Source organism: Silurus aristotelis (genome assembly GCF_946808225.1).
Source record: "Silurus aristotelis genome assembly, chromosome: 21".
NCBI classification, from domain to species: Eukaryota; Metazoa; Chordata; class Actinopteri; order Siluriformes; family Siluridae; genus Silurus; species Silurus aristotelis.
The window spans coordinates 11,830,706-11,851,460 of NC_139594.1; the positions used below are offsets into that span (position 1 = coordinate 11,830,706).

The 20,755-nt window shown below is 38.0% G+C and overlaps 1 protein-coding gene across 1 annotated transcript; it reads right to left on the reverse strand.

Annotated features, from left to right (window-relative positions):
• Nucleotides 1-1,538: 1,538 nt before the first annotated feature.
• On the reverse strand, nt 1,539-16,615 carry pogza (pogo transposable element derived with ZNF domain a). Its single transcript, XM_083524701.1, has 19 exons — nt 16,445-16,615; nt 14,842-14,955; nt 14,546-14,638; nt 14,156-14,253; nt 13,724-13,808; nt 13,282-13,479; nt 12,778-12,903; nt 12,512-12,597; nt 11,490-11,887; nt 11,187-11,341; nt 10,995-11,095; nt 10,737-10,883; nt 7,782-7,916; nt 7,452-7,642; nt 5,059-5,199; nt 4,867-4,926; nt 4,666-4,778; nt 4,344-4,368; nt 1,539-3,736 (listed from the first exon to the last, which is right to left on the reverse strand). The coding sequence occupies exons 2-19, from the start codon at nt 14,939-14,941 to the stop codon at nt 2,212-2,214; spliced, it is 3,777 nt and encodes a 1,258-aa protein (XP_083380827.1). The 5' UTR covers nt 14,942-14,955; nt 16,445-16,615; the 3' UTR covers nt 1,539-2,211.
• Between the last annotated feature and the right edge of the window lie 4,140 nt (nt 16,616-20,755).

Sequence of the window (20,755 nt, forward strand, 5' to 3'; positions counted from 1 at the left end):
GACGTGCCTGGACATGTGCTGGTTTAAGCAGGGGAACCTTCCGTGCCATGCATGATTTCAAACCATGACGTCTTAGTGTATTACCAACAGTAACCTTGGAAACGGTGGTCCCAGCTCTTTTCAGGTCATTGACCAGCTCCTCCTGTGTAGTTCTGGGCTGATTTCTCACCTTCTTTAGGATCATTGAGACCCTACGAGGTGAGATCTTGCATGGAGCCCCAGTCCGAGGGAGATTGACAGTCATGTTTAGCTTCTTCCATTTTCTAATGATTGCTCCAACAGTGGACCTTTTTTCACCAGGCTGCTTGGCAATTTCCCCGTAGCCCTTTCCAGCCTTGTGGAGGTGTACAATTTTGTCTCTAGTGTCTTTGGACAGCTCTTTGGTCTTGGCCATGTTAGTAGTTGGATTCTTACTGATTGTATGGGGTGGACAGGTGTCTTTATGCAGCTAACGACCTCAAACAGGTGCATCTAATTTAGGATAATAAATGTAGTGGAGGTGGACATTTTAAAGGCAGACTAACAGGTCTTTGAGGGCCAGAATTCTAGCTGATAGACAGGTGTTCAAATACTTATTTGCAGCTGTATCATACAAATAAATAGTTTAAAAATCATATATTGTGATTTCTGGATTTTTTTTTTTAGATTATGTCTCTCACAGTGGACATGCACCTACGATGAAAATTTCAGACCCCTCCATGATTTCTAAGTGGGAGAACTTGCAAAATAGCAGTGTGTTCAAATACTTATTTTTCTCACTGTATGTTAATCATTTCAAATTAGGGCTGTCAATCGAATAAAATATTTAATTGCGATTAATTGCATGGTTGTCATTGAGTTATCTCGTGATTAATCGCACATTTTTCTTTTTTAAATGTACTTTAAATAAATACTTTTAAACAAGTAAAACGTTTTTAATACTCTAATCAACATGGACATGTACAAATATGGACGCTTTATGCAAATTTGTTTATTATTAGTGAAACCAAACAGAGCATAAAAGCAAAGTATTCTTCTGTTCGAAAGTAATTGATGTTTTACTGTATGTAAATAATCAGGACACCAAACGGAACTTTTGCTGTTTCCAAACAGACGGTTTCAATTGCCGGATCACATCGTGGCAGATTTTGGTGCTTAAGTGTTATATTATATAAATTAATAAAAATATTTATTGCCCTGTATACATTTATATATAAGGGCAAAAGGACATTAATAAATGTTTTGTGTTGAAGGTTTTAATTTCTTAAAATTGTATACAAATGGTCAGAAATGCGCACTTCATTAATTGTGCGTTAATAAAATTAGTGCCGGTAAAATAAAATTGCATTGGACGTCCATCTACTAGCCTGTCAGGCCCCTTATATACAGCTAAGCAAACTCGTGTGCTGCAGTGGTCAAGATCATGATGCATCATGGAAATCTGCAACAGCAAAACACCTTCATCCTGTTTGTTCTTTAGTATTGTATTACAGAGACATCAGTTTCATGGAGTAATTGCCATTAACAGAATAATAAAAAATAAACTCACCCATTCAAAATTACATTAACAATGCATTTATTAATTACAAAATAAAAGTTCCTTTTAGAATTTCTAGGAAAAAAAAAAAAATTAGGGATAAAATGAGGTTTGTGTATTATCGAAGGACAGCCCTTTAATTATGAGCAAGCAGCCCTAAATACAGTAGATAATTTCTAACAATTGTACATGGAGGACGACTTCTTAACTGCAATGTGCACGCGTCACAGCAGTACTCATAAAGAACTAAGTGAACAGTAACACTTTGGCTGGACTCTAAAACAGTCCAGCAGTCAAAGTGAACATAACTGCATTTATCTGTACAAGGCTATAATAGGTATTTTGGGACACACTTTTAAGGTGCACCAAGATGTTCTTAGGACTGTTATGCAAAATGTAAATGATAGTGACAAACGTGGTTTGCAGCACATGTTCCAGTGTTGAAGACCCTCAGTTGGTAAACTAACTTTGGGAAATTCTTTTACAACATGGGGAAAAATGATAAGACTATACAGGGATTGCAGAAATAATGGAAAAATCATAAACACTGCACCTCTTAGGACTGACACATGATATTCACAGGAGATTGGCAGAAACTGAATGAGGATAGAACAGTGTACATGAAATGAACAGAACAGTCAGGGACATGATCAATAAGCTAATGAGCACATCTTTCTTATTCTAAAGCAAAATGTTCAATTGCTGCCTTTGTCTTCAGCCTCGGACTCATCAGATTCTTGTTCCTGGATTGTTCTTACTACGAAGGCTTTAGTCAGATTCTGCACTAAATCAGAAAATCCACCTGGTGCCAATTGTGAAGTTGAGTTTAACACTGGCTCAAAAGAGCGCTGAAGAAATTCTGGCTTTTCTGCGAGGACATCCAGCATTTCAAGGATCCAGGCTGAGAACAGAAGGGCTAGGTCAGCAGGCATAGCACCAATCAGGTCTTCTGGAGCTTCAGTCACATGCTGGCTCCAACGAGCTTGCAGGAACTCTCTCAGCACTACACCAACACAGACTTCTAGAGGCTGCAGACTAAAGGAGCATGCATGAGGGATGATGCCTGGCAAAGTGTTTACAGTGCTGAGCATTGCTAGAAACGTGTTACTTAGGTGACCTCGATACGGGTCGATTAAAAGCAACCCATTGACTCCACAATTTGGCTCCACATGCCGATGCCACACTTTGTCAAACCACAGCTGAAGTCGTTCTTTATCAGAAAAGCCGCCTACCTTGGCCTCCAAAATGATATCTGGCAAAGGCTGTTCATCCGCGCTCAGAGGGTCTCCTCTAATAAACACTACGGTAGGTAAGATGGTGCCATCAGCTAGAGAAGCGATTACAACATCTAAAAGTGGATTTTTTTCGCCAACCAACTTGAACGCGGACATCATTGAAGAAGAATCAGCTGAGGCAGGATCGAGCTGCTCCATGTCTATGAAAATAGAAAGCTCATCCATAGTAGCAATGGTTGACAAACCCAAGCAGTATGAGGTGATCTGCTTATTTATATAAGAAGGAAAATTTTGCAGGCGTTCCTGAACTTTATGGGGTAACAGTCGGTGGGACGTGGCCAACGACTGCATAGATAAACCATGGTTTATCAGGAAGTCCACAGCCCAGCCATATGAAATGCCTGGCCCACCATCAGCGCTCATAAACTCTGCAGCTTTGGAAAAAAGACTTATTTCATCTATTGGAAGCTGCTGCTCACGTTGGCACAACACCCACTCGGCTAACCGATCACTTGCTCGAGGAATTAACCCTTCCCTGCTCTTTGGTGGACCAAGCTGAAGCTGGCGTTTAAGTATCAAGGACTGGACCTCCTCCGGCTGACTATCAAACTGGTTGGCTGCATGAGGAACGCCAAAGCACAGAGCACAGAGCACAATCTTGAGCTGTGCTATTGTAAGAGATCCTCCATCTTGATTTCCAGCTTTAGTCTGGGCTTCCATGGACAGTGCCATTTCCTGTTGTGTTGAATCCTTTGGCTGTGTCCCACAATTCTTATCAGGCACTGTGCTTTCAACAACAGGTTGTACTTCATGGGGAATAGATGGGGTGTGTGCAAAGCTATCAGGGGGGTTTATGCAAGGGTTGGGATGGGGCACAGAATTAGTAGCTTGTGGCAGTGAATTCTGATCTACTTGCAGGTCTTTCTTCTGTATGACAATCCCACTATGGCTTCTTCGAATCAGGTCACTTGGAACGAAGACAAACCTACACAACAAACATTCATAAGGTTAATAGACACCGACATTGACAAACTTAAAACTTTATTGAGGGAACCAAATCAAGGATTAGAAATTGTAGGCCTCACATATTTCAGATGGGTTAAGGTCGCTACAATGTGATTATACAACAATCACTGATGCCTTATGACTTTATACATTAAGGATTTTTTTGCTCTGTGATTATTGTACACTGTACAATGATGTATATTAGCTCCAGCGTGTGTAACAATGGGCTTTCAACAATGGGATGTCCACAACGTGAGCACTTTTTAAGCCTTTATATCCTAGTACCCAACTATATTTTTTATTCAAAATTATATTTTGGATGAAAATAAAATCGAATATATTATGCATTGTATTTAAAATACAGAAATATAAACATTTGATCACAAGTATTTTTAAAAAAGTGATCATTAAGCGCTATGCATCGATGCTTTAAAGAGAATTAATTTTCAACAATACATGAGAAATAGACCAGATATTGTAATACCCAGGCAACATGCTTCAATATGTATTCTACTGCATCATATTATTCTTTATTACTTTACATTTGTTGCAATAAATGTAGATAGAACAACGTGAAATTCAATTACCTTTTATAGCCACGAGAAAATCCCTCTGGAAAAAAAAAAATACAAACATTTACACACTAGACTAAAGTTGTGTTGGGTGTAATCAAAATTATAAATTGATGTTCGTCAAACCCACATCCAATCTCGTATTTGTTCATATAAATCATAAAATCTACAGCATGAGTTTCTTTGCACTATGTACTGCAAACACAAATGCAGACAAAAAACAGACAAAATTCTGATAGTAACTGAATTAAAAATTTGTATTCGTTTAATAGATTTGCCTGTTAAATAGATTATCTACTTCATTTAATCTGAATTTGTATTGATTTATGTCACACACCATTGAATCTGCAGTAGCTGAAGGCATGGCTTGGGTTTTTAGCAAGATGCGTGGCCATCAGGTCTCCAATCTCAGTGGAATAATCACAGGTATTGCAGCTTAGTTTTCCCAACCTGCCAAAAAGCCATAATCAATAAATCATCAACCACTTCGACCAAACTGCCAAAGTCAACCGGAGAGACTAAAAATCAGGACACTTACTTAGGACAGGGCTTGTACAAGTTCAGGTATTTAGTGGTGGTTTTGCGAGAAACATGATTACTGCAAACAGAAACATTTATGCATAGTAAAACGTTTGTAGCAATGACTAATGACCACTTATATCCATTTCTGTTGCAAAATTCTGTCATGCATCTAAAATGATCATTGCTGATTTCTTTTTCTGACACGTACCTGATCATGTGGTTTGCGTACGCTCTCGAGCAGCAGGTGTTATAACGGCACAAGGAGCAGCGCACAAATGTGGGGAAGTGAACGGAGAAATCTGGAATCTCAAAGTTACATTCTATACAGAACCACGTTCTTAAAGGCACGCTAGAAACAGAAGGGAAAAAAAAGAGGTTGCATTATAAACACAGTTTGAGGGAAACATGTGTAAGATTTTAGCATAGATTTTAGTCCAGAAGATACACTTTATCAGGTTCGTCTACCAGTGATTGTATTTGTCATACCTTCTAAATCGAGTGAACAAATCAGTAGCTTATTGTGTTTGTGCTATAAAATTTTTTTTAAACTATATGCTGCCTTGCTGGACACAAACTTGCAGTGTCAGACTGTCACACAAATCATAAGGCATAACGTTGGGGTAAACTAAAGCTGTGCAATTAAAAGGCATTTTAGGCATTTGTCCCTCCTTGTAGATACACAATTATTTTAATTTATATATTTTATAATAATATGTTTTATATAATATTTATATATTTTATATAATTTATATTTTTTACTTATCTGTTGCTATGTGCTCTGTTAAAGTCTGCTTTCCTTTGGGGTTTATTTGTAAGGAAACATCAGTGAGATATTATTTGGACATCACTTGCACTGACACTGCAGTGTCATCATAGTAGACACTGTACTTCTATGAGTGTATCATACTTAATAAAGTACACATTAAGAGTTATCTCAATGTAAACAATCATTATATTATATAAAACAAACTATAAAATAGTATTTAAAAAATATAAATAAAAAACTGAGCATTCTGTGTTGAACCTTTTCAGTTAATATAATTTCTTCTTTTGGCTGATCCCAATTAGGGGTCGCCACAGTCGACCATCTGTCTCCATACTCCATACACTGTCCTGCCTCTTTCAAACTTTCACTACCTGCATGTCTTCCCTCACCCAACCATAAACCTCCTCCTTGGTCTTCCTTTTTTCCTCCTTCCCGGTGGCATCCTCAGCATTCTCCTACTGATATACTCCATGTCCCTCCTCTATACAAGTCCAACCATCTCAATTGGTCCTCTCTCACTTTGTCACCAAAACGTCCTACATGCGCTGTCCATATAATAAACTCATTTCTAATCCTGTCCATCCTCCGTCCCTCTAGTCAATGCCACTGTCTTTAAACCATACAACATCGCAGGTTCCACCACAGTCCTATTAACTTTCCCTTTCACTCTTGCAGATATGCTTTCGATCACAAATCCATCCACCCTGCCTGCACTCTTTTCTTCACTTCTCTAACACACTCTCCATTACTTTGCACTGTTAACCCCAGGTACTTAAACTCCTCCAACTTCACCACCTCTTCACCCTGATCCCTACTCTTACCACAAATCACAATATCATCCACAAACATCATAGTACATGAAGACTCCTGTCTGACCTCGTCCGTCAACCTGTCAATCACCACTGCAAACAAGAAAGGGATCAGAGCCAATCCTTGATGCATTCCCACCTCCACCTTGAACCAGTCTGTCATTCCCACTGCACACATCACTGCTGTCACACTGTCCTCATACATGTTCTTTCTGATATAATATAATTACTGTATTTTCCGTAAGTTATATATAATAATAAGTCGCTACGTTTTCCCCACGTTTTGAACCCTGCGGCTTAAACAACGAAGCGGCAAATTTGTGGATTTTTCCTGGGTTTTTCCTGGTTTCACAAACTTCATGCCAAAAAACTGAGCCCCATAACATTAGACCAATGAAATTGCCTGAACGGGTTCAGGTAAACCAATGAAATTCTTTATATTAAATCAGGTGCGCTCCCACTGAATCGGGCCGCACCACATCATAAATACGGATATTGTTCCTCTGACGTATGACCTGCCGCTCACTCGGACTGGCAACAGGAAATGCGAATCATTCGTCAAGCTGAAAACAACCAGGCATGGAAAAAACACACTTCACCTGTGTTCTGATCTGCACGGCATCGGGAGAAAAGCTTCACCGATAGTGATTTTTAAACGCACAACGATGCCAAAAGAAAATCTCTCGAGAGAAATTGTTGTGAAAGGAAGGAGGAAGACAGTGAACAATGACTTTCTTGGTAGGCTACTGTTTAGATACAAGCCGTGTAACAGACACTGTCTTTCGTTAAAGCTGTGTAAAGTTCATTAGTTTCAATGTAGGGTGTAATGCGGCTTATAGACAAGTTCGGCTTATTTATGTTCAAAATAAAAATCTTTGAAAAATTCTGTGGGTGCGGCTTATATTTGGGTGCGTTTAATAGTCCGGAAATTACGGTTCTATAAATAAATAAAAAGCCCAAACCCTGACTTACATTTATACTGATCTTAAAATTTTTGATGCACAAAAAAAGATTTCTCTTACTCACCACTGTTGTTGAAACTTGGTCATGATTTTCAACAGGCTTTCCACAGGTTTCCTTTTTGCAGGTGTGATTCTCTGTATAAAACTCTGAGGTGCAGGAACGGAGGATGTAGTAGAGCTTTCACTGTCTGTACTTGGTTTATTTAAGTTAGTGTTATCGTTCTCCTTAGTGACTGAATAAGCCCGGATAGTTATCTGAAAGGCAGATCAACAACTGGTATATAAATTTGTCAGCTGTAACCAAAACAACTGCTTTTTATTATGATGCTTTCAGCTTGTATTGTTGTTTGTTCTATTAATAATAAGCAAGTTAGAACACATATTACCAACTTACCTTAGTGCCAGGCTTAAGTCCAAGCAGCTGCACAGGTTTTAGGTGGGTCTGGTGAAATATAAGCTTGTGCTCTGTCTTGTTTTTTGCATAAAGGAACTGAAGTCGACACTTATCGCAATGCAACACTGACTTTTTCTGGACAGAAAAACAACCAGAGACCAGATATAAAAGAAGACACCAGATTCAGTTCTATAAACATGCAATTTACTTCAGATTTACACAAACGCCCAAAAATCTGGCCAGCAAACCTTTATTTTTACAGACAAGCTACTAATGAGACTACACTTGCAAATACCCTGACAGAGCAACCTGTGATATCTAAATTGCAAATTGTTAAATTTAATACAAGAAACAAAAACAAAACAAATTCAAGTGACCAGCTCTGTTGAATTCTTCGGACCAAATATTCAGTCCAACATGTACTTCTATTGAAAACTACAGAATGTTCTGAAATAAAATAATTTGTGTATATATAAAACAGTAAAAACCTTGATATATCTCAAGGAAAACTATTTCATCCCCAAGTGCAAAAAGAGAGAAAACTGCAATTAAAACTTCCTCTTTACTTCCACTGAAAATCAGCATATTGATTTTCTAGAAGCAATTACTATTTATTTATTTAATGTACATCTTATTGATATGTAATTAATAACATAGAAATTAGAAATATGCTTGAAAACTGCATGGAAAACATAAAAACTGTTCTTTATAGCAGCCTTTTTTCTATAGTCTACAGACAGCCTTCTCAGAAGTTTTGCCCTTCCAGTACACATTCCAATAATGATAGTATTTTCAGTGGGAAATAGACTGTAGAGTATCTCACTAAAGTAAGTACACCCCTCACATTTCAGCAACCAGTTTAGTATATCTTTTCAATGGGAAATACTTTAGAAATGAAACGTGTGTGTGTGTGTGTGTGTGTGTGTGTGTGTGTATATATATATATACAGTGAGGAAAATAAGTATTTGAACACCCTGCTATTTTGCAAGTTCTCCCACTTAGAAATCATGGAGGGGTCTGAAATTATCATCGTAGGTGCATGTCCACTGTGAGAGACATAATCTAAAAATAAAAATCCAGAAATCACAATGTATGATTTTTTAACTATTTATTTGTATGATACAGCTGCAAATAAGTATTTGAACACCTGAGAAAGTCAATGTTAATATTTGGTACAGTAGCCTTTGTTTGCAATTACAGAGGTCAAACGTTTCCTGTAGTTTTTCACCAGGTTTGCACACACTGCAGGAGGGATTTTGGCCCACTCCTCCACACAGATCTTCTCTAGATCAGTCAGGTTTCTGGCCTGTCGCTGAGAAACACAGAGTATGAGCTCCCTCCAAAGATTCTCTATTGGGTTTAGGTCTGGAGACTGGCTAGGCCACGCCAGAACCTTGATATGCTTCTTACAGAGCCACTTCTTGGTTATCCTGGCTGTGTGCTTCGGGTCATTGTCATGTTGGAAGACCCAGCCTCGAACCATCTTCAATGCTCTAACTGAGGGAAGGAGGCTGTTCCCCAAAATCTCGCAATACATGGCCCCAGTCATCCTCTCCTTAATACAGTGCAGTCGCCCGGTCCCATGTGCAGAAAAACACCCCCAAAGCATGATGCTACCACCCCCATGCTTCAGAGTAGGGATGGTGTTCTTGGGATGGTACCCATCATTCTTCTTCCTCCAAACACGTTTAGTGGAATTATGACCCAAAAGTTCTATTTTGGTCTCATCTGACCACATGACTTTCTCCCATGACTCCTCTGGATCATCCAAATAGTCAATGGCAAACTTAAGACGTGCCTGGACATGTGCTGGTTTAAGCAGGGGAACCTTCCGTGCCATGCATGATTTCAAACCATGACGTCTTAGTGTATTACCAACAGTAACCTTGGAAACGGTGGTCCCAGCTCTTTTCAGGTCATTGACCAGCTCCTCTAGTGTAGTTCTGGGCTGATCTGTTCTGGGCTGATCTCAATGATCTTAGGATCATTGAGACCCCACGAGGTGAGTTCTTGCATGGAGCCCCAGTCCGAGGGAGATTGACAGTCATGTTTAGCTTCTTCCATTTTCTAATGATTGCTCCAACAGTGGACCTTTTTTTACCAAGCTGCTTGCCAATTTCCCCGTAGCCCTTTCCAGCCTTGTGGGGTTGTACAATTTTGTCTCTAGTGTCTTTGGACAGCTCTTTGGTCTTGGCCATGTTAGTAGTTGGATTCTTACCGATTGTATGGGGTGGACAGGTGTCTTTATGCAGCTAACGACCTCAAACAGGTGCATCTAATTTAGGAAAATAAATGTAGTGGCGGTGGACATTTTAAAGGCAGACTAACAGGTCTTTGAGGGTCAGAATTCTAGCTGATAGACAGGTGTTCAAATACTTATTTGCAGCTGTATCATACAAATAAATCGTTAAAAATTCATACATTGTGATTTCTGGATTTTTTTTTTTTTAGATTATGTCTCTCACAGTGGACATGCACCTACGATGACAATTTCAGACCCCTCCATGATTTCTAAGTGGGAGAACTTGCAAAATAGCAGGGTGTTCAAATACTTATTTTCCTCACTGTATGTATATGTATATATATATATATATATATATATATATATATATATATATATATATATATATATATATATATATATATATATATATATATATACACATATATACATTTAGACAGTAATGGCTGTATGTTGAGTTATTTTCAGAGGACATTAAAAATCTGTACTGCTATATAAGCTGCACATTGACTACTCTAAAATATATACAAATTTAATTTTTATAGTATTGTCCCTTGAGAAGATATACTAAAATGGTTGCTGAAATGTGAGGGGTGTACTCACTTTTGTGAGATACTATAACATTAGATCAGAATCAGAACAGGTCCTTATGAGAGGTGAGAGGGTATTGTAAACAAGTAATAAAACCCATTCTTTATGAAATACCACTTACCTGGTGCTTGTTGAAGTGGAGCTGAAAGCCGTTGCAAGACTTGAACACTTTGAGGCAGTAAGGACAAAGAAGGTTGGCTGTGTCTTTGTGAAGTTCACGAAAGTGACTTATAACGTCATCATAAAACGAGGAGCGAAAATTGCAAACCTTGGAGGGGAGAGACAACAAAAAACTTTCCGTTTCAGAACCCATGTGAATGTCAGGGAATAGTTTTGGTTAAATGGTGAATTAGAACAGCTTTAGACAGATGGGGGTTACCTGACACATATAAGGCATTTCACCAGGCTTGTGAAGGTTTTTCATATGGTGCAAAAATAGCGGCGTGTTTTCGTAAGACAACTCACAAATCTTGCAGCATGCTGGAGAGAGAGGAATGAAGAACATTTTTAGTACTCATCATACAAAAAAGTCAGGTCCAAGTGTCTCTATTTTAACTGAAAAAGGACTCACATGCAGATTCTACTTTGCTGTGGGCAGTTTCGAGGTGGCACTGCAGGGAGAAGGGCGTGCCAAAGTTGCGGAAGCAGTGCTGACACATATTGTGGGATGTCGCATCACCCCTCTGTTGTTCCATTTCCATATGGTGCCTCATGTGATTCATCAGCCTGCAGAGAGTTAAGAAGCCAGTCAACCAAACTTTAATACTATGCATTACAATACAGTGCTACAGATTTTATGGATGTTAAACTACAGACCTAATGCAAAAATACTCCATATATATTCACATCCACAGATCCCAACACAGCATCTTACTTGATGTTGTTCTTTAGCTTCTTGTCACAGAGATGACATTTCATCATGATGGACTTCCTGTTATTCTCTATCAGGACAGGCTTTCCAGGGTCCGTCCCGTAGTAGAAGTCTTCCACGAGTATTATAAGCTTGCCTTGTGCGTCATAGTCGCCAGTTCCAGGGCTGAGAACTCCCTCCGGTATCTCAGATGTCGTAATGCTTTTCATACAAGGAGGAGAGGAAGAGGATGTTGGATATTTGCTGCTCACAGTGGATGAGGGGGTAGGGGGTGGGGTAATGCTCTTATGCATATAGGTCGTGGGTTGCATTAGGTCACTGCTCCGCTTGCTCCGAGTGTACTTTTTTCTGGGTATGGCCGTCAATGCATGGACGCTGTTAATGAGCTCTGGATTGCAGTGCTGCAATAAAAACACAAGGATAAAACTGCAGGGCTAACCACATACCATGAAAATTAAATCATAGAATTTTTGTCCTTGGTTTATATAATATATATTTATATGGGTTTGCATTGAATTGTAGAAATATTCTAAGCTAACAGATAAAAAAGAAAACAAAAAAATAAATAAATAAACATGCTGTAACCACAGAGACCAAAGCAACTGCTTTTTTTGTTTAAGTATTCCTAAGCTTTGTTAGCAAACTACAAACTACATGAAATTTTATTTTCAGGCAACTAGACAGACATATCTGCCTAAAAGAAAATACTATGAACATTACATACCATTGGTCTCAGTTTACTTTGGATGTATAATGCCTACCAGGTTCAAATCGATCTTAAACTGTAAACCTGGACTGAACATTACTGGAATTCTTTTTTGTACCCCAGAGCATCATATCTACCCAGATGCATGAGAGTAAATACAATATCAAAATGCTGCAAGATGGGTCTTTTTTATTTTACTGGTGACTAACAATACCCATGTATGATTTGTATATTGGACACATGGACACACACACAGTGGTCAAGTCAATAGAACAAACAAGCTAATGTGTTTGTTTTGTGTCTGAGAGATGCAACTTACACACATGTAGCCACGGAGATCATGAACAAGTTTGTAGGCCACATTGCAGCGAGAACATGAGTGTGGCGTCTTAACACTCTGAAATACTGTAAAATAATACAACATTTACTTCACACTCGTATTTAGAAATACTGGAATGAGACAATTCAGTAAACGCAAACTATAAATCCATTAATAGATACAAATTGTAGCACTTTCGAGAGCTTCTCTACAAAAATATAAATGCATTAGTGGCAGTTATGTGTGCCACAAATATCAACAGATACCTCTGGAAGTAAAAGCAGATCTCCGGGCTCCAGCTCGGGTCTTTATAGAGGAGACCTGATGGGGGGTTTTGGATTCATCAGGAAAATAATGGTGAGATGGTGCTGCAGATGATGTTGATGGCAGTTCTGAAGACACAGATGTGGTACAATACAATAAATAACCAAGACTAAAAAGTCAAATTTTACCTACTTTACTAGAAAATGTTGATTACACTAATTGTGTAAGAGAGCTTTTTTCATGGTTTAAATACAAATGCTATGATGGACTATGCACAACCTGTACAAATCTAACGTTGAGTGTTACTGATTACTAGAGGTAATCAAGCTATTGTTTTTAGGATATCTTCGTGAGTCTCTGAGGCTGAATATCTCAAACAATCTGATTCAAAAACTGCTGAAGGGGAAAGATTTCTCCATCAAAAACATTTGTGAATTACAATCACATCCACCATGACCTTTTTACAAGAAAAAAATTGATTGTTAGTTTATTAGTTTAGATGATACCCAAGACAGTTGGAGAGATCTGAGGAAGACTGGTAGAGGGTGAGGTGCCCACAGCTGGTACCCCACTGGAGGCCACTGTGGTGATGGTTGGTACTGCAGATGGGTTCTGTATGATAGTAATTGGGATCTGAACAGCTCCTGGTTGTGGCGTGCTTGATGGTGACACAAGCTGAGGGGAGATCAAGGAGCCTGTCTGAGCTGAGAAAGAGAGTTAATTCAGCATGGCAAAAATACACGTGACATCCTAAAATAAATAAATAAATAAATAAATAAATATTGTTTAGATATATATATATATATATATATATATATATATATATATATATATATATATATATATATATATATATATATATAAATTTTTTTATATAAATATATATAATTAGATTTTTTTTTACACTTTCAAGGCTTACGAACCATCCTGAAAAAATGTAAGCCTTACTATGTGTCAGGAAAGCAACAGCCTGGCCTGTAGGCAGGAGGTAACCAACTTGGGTTGCAATGTTCTGTTGATTGCCCGTAGACGGCTAAAACAAAGAAAGAACAAAGTAAAGAAGAAATAAAACCTAAAGTATTCATCTTTAATTATTCAGAAGTAAGCAAATTCTTATAAGATATATTAAAATTATGTTAAGACAAATTTACTGGACTGTGTAATTATAGACCATTAAAATGGAAGTCTTATTTGAATGTAAGCAAAAACAAATCTATAGACAACAGCCCTAATTTATATTTCCACCACCTATTTACCATATTGATATTGCAAACAAAGACTGCTGATGAGCACTTGAATGTGGTATATATTGTAAATTATTTTATTAGGATTAATGTCTAAATAGAACATGTTAAAAAAATTTAAATAAAAAATGCAAACCTTTGGTGTAATGTAGATGGGTTGCCCCTTGATGCCACCTGCAGCAATCTGAACAGATTGAAGAACACCAGCCAATAATGGTTGCGATACAACAGAACCTAAAGAACAAAATTTAAACCTTAGTTAAACAGCCTACATAAACCTTTCAATATTTACCTGCACAGCAATTTGAATTTGCTGTCATTCATTTTCGTCGACATTCTCCATCAAGAAGGTGTTTACAGCAGCAAAACTGTCACATCAAAGCTTTGTGGAGTGTGATTAGATGCGTGAATGAAACTGAGAGCGAGCGTATTAATGTCCATGACTCCATGTTTACATTGTGCACCATATTATTTTACTACTACATTCTATATAATGAGAAAATGTGTTGTTGTTTTTAAAACCTACCAGGAACAATTGGAAGAAGTGCTGTCTTGATGGTGGGAGCAGGAGCTGTAGTGGAGGTGCTGCATAGTGGAGCTGCTGCATGTCCATTATAAACTGGAATGTTTTTCAAGTTTTAAACAATAAATAGTTAATCTGTATATTTTAAAACTAAATCAGTATAAATGTTTATTCAAAAGTCTATAAATGAATTGTTTATTTTTTTAAATCTTGACCACACAGCTTAGAACAGTTTCCCAACATCAGTTTTGCCCTAATAAATAAAATAGGGTCATTTCATGTTGTATTACGTTTCTTACCATGATTTATGTTTTCAGATTGATATGTCTCATCCACATTACTTTGACATGGTGCAAGTTCCTCTTCCTCACACTGCATGTAAAATTCTGACTCCGACATGTTCCATAAAACAGCTATAAAACATTTTAAGATATTTTTAAGAGATGAAACACAATCACTGTTCAAAATAATGTAAAGCAAAACACGGTGACTTCAATTAACCTCTTATAAACATAAACATAACATTAAATATAAAATGCTTCTATGCTTTGGATGACTAAACTGAGCAGCCCAACTAATCGATAACAGTGTTCGTTGACAATTAATCTCATTACACATATATACACACACACACATTATATATATATATATATATATATATATATATATATATATATATATATATATATATATATATATATATATATACACATACACATACACACACACACACATATATTTCTGGTTATTTCTTTGTTTTTAACATTATACATTAATACTGAAGATATCCATACTATCAAAGAACATGTATGGAATTATGTATTCAACAGAAAAATGGTAAACAACTCAGAATGTGTTTTATGGATTGTCCAAAGTAGCTACATTTAGCTTTGATGACAGCTTGGCTTGGAATGGTATCTAATTCATAGGTGTGCCTTGTCAAAAGTTACCATATGACATTTCTTGCCTTCTTAATGTCCTTTAGACAGTTGTCTTGTGCAGAGGAAAGGGTGAGGACAGAGTCAATACAAACACTGTACAAATTCATATTATAGAAGAAAATCTCATTAACTTTAAATGTATCATCATGATGAAACAGGCTCTCGTTAGGATCATCCCAGAAAAAGGAAGACCAAGAGCTACCTCTGCTGCAGAGTATTCTTTAAATTAGAATTACCAGACTCAAAAACTGGCAAATAAAAATATGCTTCTTGAAATTCAAGTGGCAGACATATTTCAACATTCTCAGCCCAGTTAAGACTGCTTGAGTCACACCTTCATGGTCAAGTAATAGTAATTTTTAGTTTAACACCCACTTTGCATATATTTGGTTGGGACTTCTCATAATAAAATAATTAATTACAAAATGTGTATGTATGTATGTATATATATATATATATATATATATATATATATATATATATATATATATATATACACACACATACACACACATACATACAGACATAAATGTGTATGTATTTATATATATTTATAGGAAATTGACAAATGCATGTTAATTCAAAACTGTTTTGTTTGTTTATGTTTTAATAAAAACTTATATAAACTTCGATATAAAAATTCGATGAGCGCACATACACTTATATAAACCCTATAAATTCTGGTGGATCGTCGGATGAGTTTACAGTCTTTTTCTCAGTTGTACCATTTATAATAAATCATAGTTTCTCGAACCGGCTCTCGATCTGTGCTTCCTCCGGGCTAACATTAGCCACTAGGGCTAAGTGCATGTGGATTCCTGCATGGATCCTCCTCCAGCTGTGTTAGCTGAACTGTTTAGCATTAGCTCTGCTGCTGCCCTGGCTACACCACTGCAACAACTTGTACAGAAGCTCGCACGAGTCCTCGCCCTGAGACACTATAAGATAAATAATATCTTACCTCGTACACTTTTTTAACAATTTTAAAAGCCGGTACAGGACATCGGATTTCCCCCCGGACAGTTTTGTTAGTTCGCGGGTTTTGCAATCACAAGGAAAAATAAAACACTCTTCACACACACAATGCTCTGTGCTGTGCGGTCGGTTTGACTTGCCCAGGCTCGTGCACACTGGTAGGTTGAAGGCGTCGTGACGTCACTTCCCCAACCTCGTAGACGCACGCTGATTGGATGCGATCCTCGGCCACGGGGCGGGACCAACGTCCGTATTCCAATTTATGGAGTAAAAATGATTAAAATTGGTCCGAGTGGATGGATGTGTTTATATCAGTAACACCTTTAACAAGTGTCTCTGTACCTCAGAATGCACATCAGGAGATTTCTTATGTAGAGCACATGTACAACTGTATCCTAAAACATCAACAATTTCATTATGACACTTCAAAGCTAACCATACAAAGAGCTTAATAATGTCAGCACCATAAAACTACTTGTATTACAATATAACCAGGTCTGATTATAATATTAGAGTCTGTATATAATGATCTGTACTTAATAAATTATTTTGAAATGACTTACTGGTTATTGAAGTTTGATGTATCTATGTGTAGCATGCTAAGCAGGAACTAGCTAGTATGTGTGGCTAGCTCGAGCGGCTAACAGTATATATGCTTCAACTGTGTATAGTCATCATTATAGATATTATACTGAATCGAGCCCGGCTTTTTAACCGAACAAAATGACTATTGGTGACAAATTAAGTCGAATTGCGCTTCGTATAATGTAATAAACGTGGTTTTTTTTTTATAACAGGTGAACTGTTTCCTGCTCTTCCTGTTACTGTATATTTGGTCCAATCCTAAAATACCCCCAAATAAAATGTGTAATGTTCCAAAAGAGTTCTGAATACAGGTTTATTGTTTTGGATTGATCCTGAACTATAACAGTTCATTGGTTAACTGGGTAAATTCAGAATATTTTAGTTATTTAATAACTCATTTACAGTGTGCTTGCTACCAAGAAAAAATCAGTTTCCAGAAAATATAAAAATGTGTGTTATCAGTATAAGTAACTATAAATATCATTCAATAGTAGTTCTTGTAGCTAGCTAGTTAAGAAGCTAACTATCTAGACAACGCTCACACATACAATATTGGCAATATACCACTTTTGAGCATCTTCTTCTTTTGGCTGCTCCCATTAAGGGTCGCCACAGCGGATCATCTGTCTCTATACCCCCCCGTCCTCTTCTGCCTCTTTCAAACCAACTACCTGCACATCTTTCCTCGCCACATCCATAAACCTCCTCATTGCCCTTCCTTTTCCTCCTTCCTGGTGGCTCCATCCTCAGCATTCTCCTATACCCTATTTTCCTCCTCTGCACATGTCCAAATCATCTCAATCGCACCTTCCTCACCATGTTTCCAAAACGTCCTACATGTGCTGTCCTTCTAATAAACTAGTTTCTAATCCTGTCCATTCTCATCACTCCCAACGAAAACCTCAACATCTTCAGCTCTGCTACCTCCAGCTCCACCTCCTGTCTTTTACTCAATGCCACTGTCTCTAAACCATACAACATCACAGGTCTCACCACAGTCCTATAAACTTTCCCTTTCACTCTTGCAGACACTCTTCTATCACAAATCACTCCTGCCACTCTTTTCCACCCACTCCACCCTGCCTGCACTCTTTTCTTCACTTCTCTAACTCACTCTCCATTACTTTGCATCTCTACTCTACCTTCACCACCTCTTCTCCCTGCAACTGCACCACTCCACTGCTCTCCCTCTCATTCACACATGTACTCTGTATTACTCCTATTGACTTTGATTTCCCTTCTCTCCAGCGCATACCTCCACCTCTCCAGGCTCTTTTCAACCTGCTCCCTACTCTCACCACAAATCACAATATCATCTGCAAACATCATAGTCCACAAAGACTCCTGTCTGACCTAATCCGTCAACCTGTATATAACCACTGCAAACAGGAAAGGGCTTAAAGCCGATCCTTGATGCAATCTAACCTCCACCTTGAACCAGTCTGTTATTCCTACTGCACACTTCAATGCTGTCACACTGTCCTTATACATGTCCTGCACCACCCTCACATTACTTCTCTGACACACCTGACTACCTCATACAAATACCACAACTCCTCTCTAGGCACCCTGTCGTACACTTTTTCTAAATCCACAAACAAACAATGCAGCTACTTCTGACCTTCTCTATACTTCTCCATCAACTTTTTTAAAGCAAATAATGCGTTTGTGGTGCTCTTCCTCGGCATGAAACCATACTGTTGCTCACAGATGGTCACCTCTTTTCTCAGCCTGGCTTCCACTACTCTGTCCCATAACTTCATTGTGTGACTGATCAACTTTATTCCTCTGTAGTTACTGCAGGTCTGCACATCTCCCTTATTTTTAAAGATCGGTACCAGCACACTCCTTCTCCATTCCTTAGGCATCCTCTAACCTTCCGAAATCTTGTTGAACAACCTGATTAAAAACTCCACTGCCATCTCTCCTAAACATCTCCATGCTTCTATCGGTATGTCATCTGGTCTCACCGACTTTCCTCTCTTCATTCTCTTAATCGCTGCTCTCACTTCCTCCTTACTAATCCTATCCACTTCCTGCTTCACCATTTCCACACTATCCAACCTTCTCTCTCTCTCTCATTTTCCTTGTTTATCAGCTGCTCAAAATACTCCCTTCATCTTCTCAACACACTCTCCTCACCAGTCAACATATTTCCATCTCCATCCTCTATTGCTCTAAGTTGCAGCACATCCCTCCTAGCTCGGTCTCTCTGCCTGGCCAATCAGTAAAAACACTTTTCTCATTCCTTATTGTCCAACTTCACATGCAGCTCCTCATATGCCTTTTCCTTGGCTTTCGCCACATCCCTCTTTACCTGCTGCCGCATCTCCTTGTACTCCTGCCTACTTTTCTCATCACTCTGTCAATCCCAATTCTGCTTTGCAACCTCTTTCTCCTTATGACTTTTGAGCATATTATCATAAATAAGTTTTCTATATACATTTGTAAACCCATCTAAACCCATCTGTTTTCATAAAGATTAAGCAATGGATTTCTGAAGAAATGAAGATGTCTGTTCTTTACAACTAAGCACATATCAATTGTGCATTGACTCTAATACTTATGTGGCATGTCAAGGAAACAATATGAGTGATTTCTGTTTGCAGTTTCTGTTTGAGTGCATGCATGAAGAGGAGGACTGACATCCACTTCTGCCTTAAAGAGGTGTACAGGAAGAGTGCTTTTGTCCTGATTGGAATAACAACACAACGCCTCCCCAACTTCAGTCATCACATCGCCTCTTGCTCAGTGGAGAATGTCACTCAGGCTTCTGGTCCTACTGAGGATGCCACTCAGTTTCTCCATACTATAGAGAACGTCCTGCTGAGGACACTTCTGTGCAGCCGTCTTCTTTGGAGAACATCAGTCAGCCTTTCCAGTCCTGATGAGGATGTCTCCTAGCAGTACAGAAGACACCAATGCTAATCCAGGCCTTGTCATGGATGTCCCTCTGTATTCTTGCTCCAACTCTGCCATACTGCGCAGCTGAGGACATCATTCTGCTATCCTGCTGCATAAATAGTGTTGATTTTTGGACTTGAATTTACTTCCCCACAATTACATGATAACCTGTCAGCCAATAACAGGAATCAAAGGTTACACTGAGCACAGGCTTACCAAAATTGGACAGTTTAAGACTCTAAAACCATTGTTAAGACTTTTTTTTCCACTGTCTATCTTTTAAACTGTAGCTGGATTATATGAGTTGCACTGGTACCATATGATTTGCTGTTTAGATAATTGCACGAGTGAACATTTATTTAAATGTTCCAAATAAATTGGTTGTTCAATCTATTCTCATGAATCCACGTTTATTGGTCAGATATTATTTGTGCAATGTAAAATATTATATTCCACATTACACAAAAATTACTATTACATATTAATTGTATAATACAATGTGAGCATGAATGGGAAAGCTATTAAATGGCCAGTCAGATACAAAGTAGGTATATCTAATAATGTAAATAATACGTAACAATATATTTAGCAAGAATGTATGCAGTATATGCCTTGACAGAACCTGATTATATATTAGAGAGATTAGATTTTCATCAGTATTTTTATGTTCTCTACTGTTTTGTCTAGCATGACCATGAGCTGTGCCGCCTAACATGATCTCAGTCTAATCCGCTTATAAAACCTTAACCCTGCCCACGTGGGAGGTGCTTAGACATATTTACACTCTGTACAAGGTTGTAATAATACA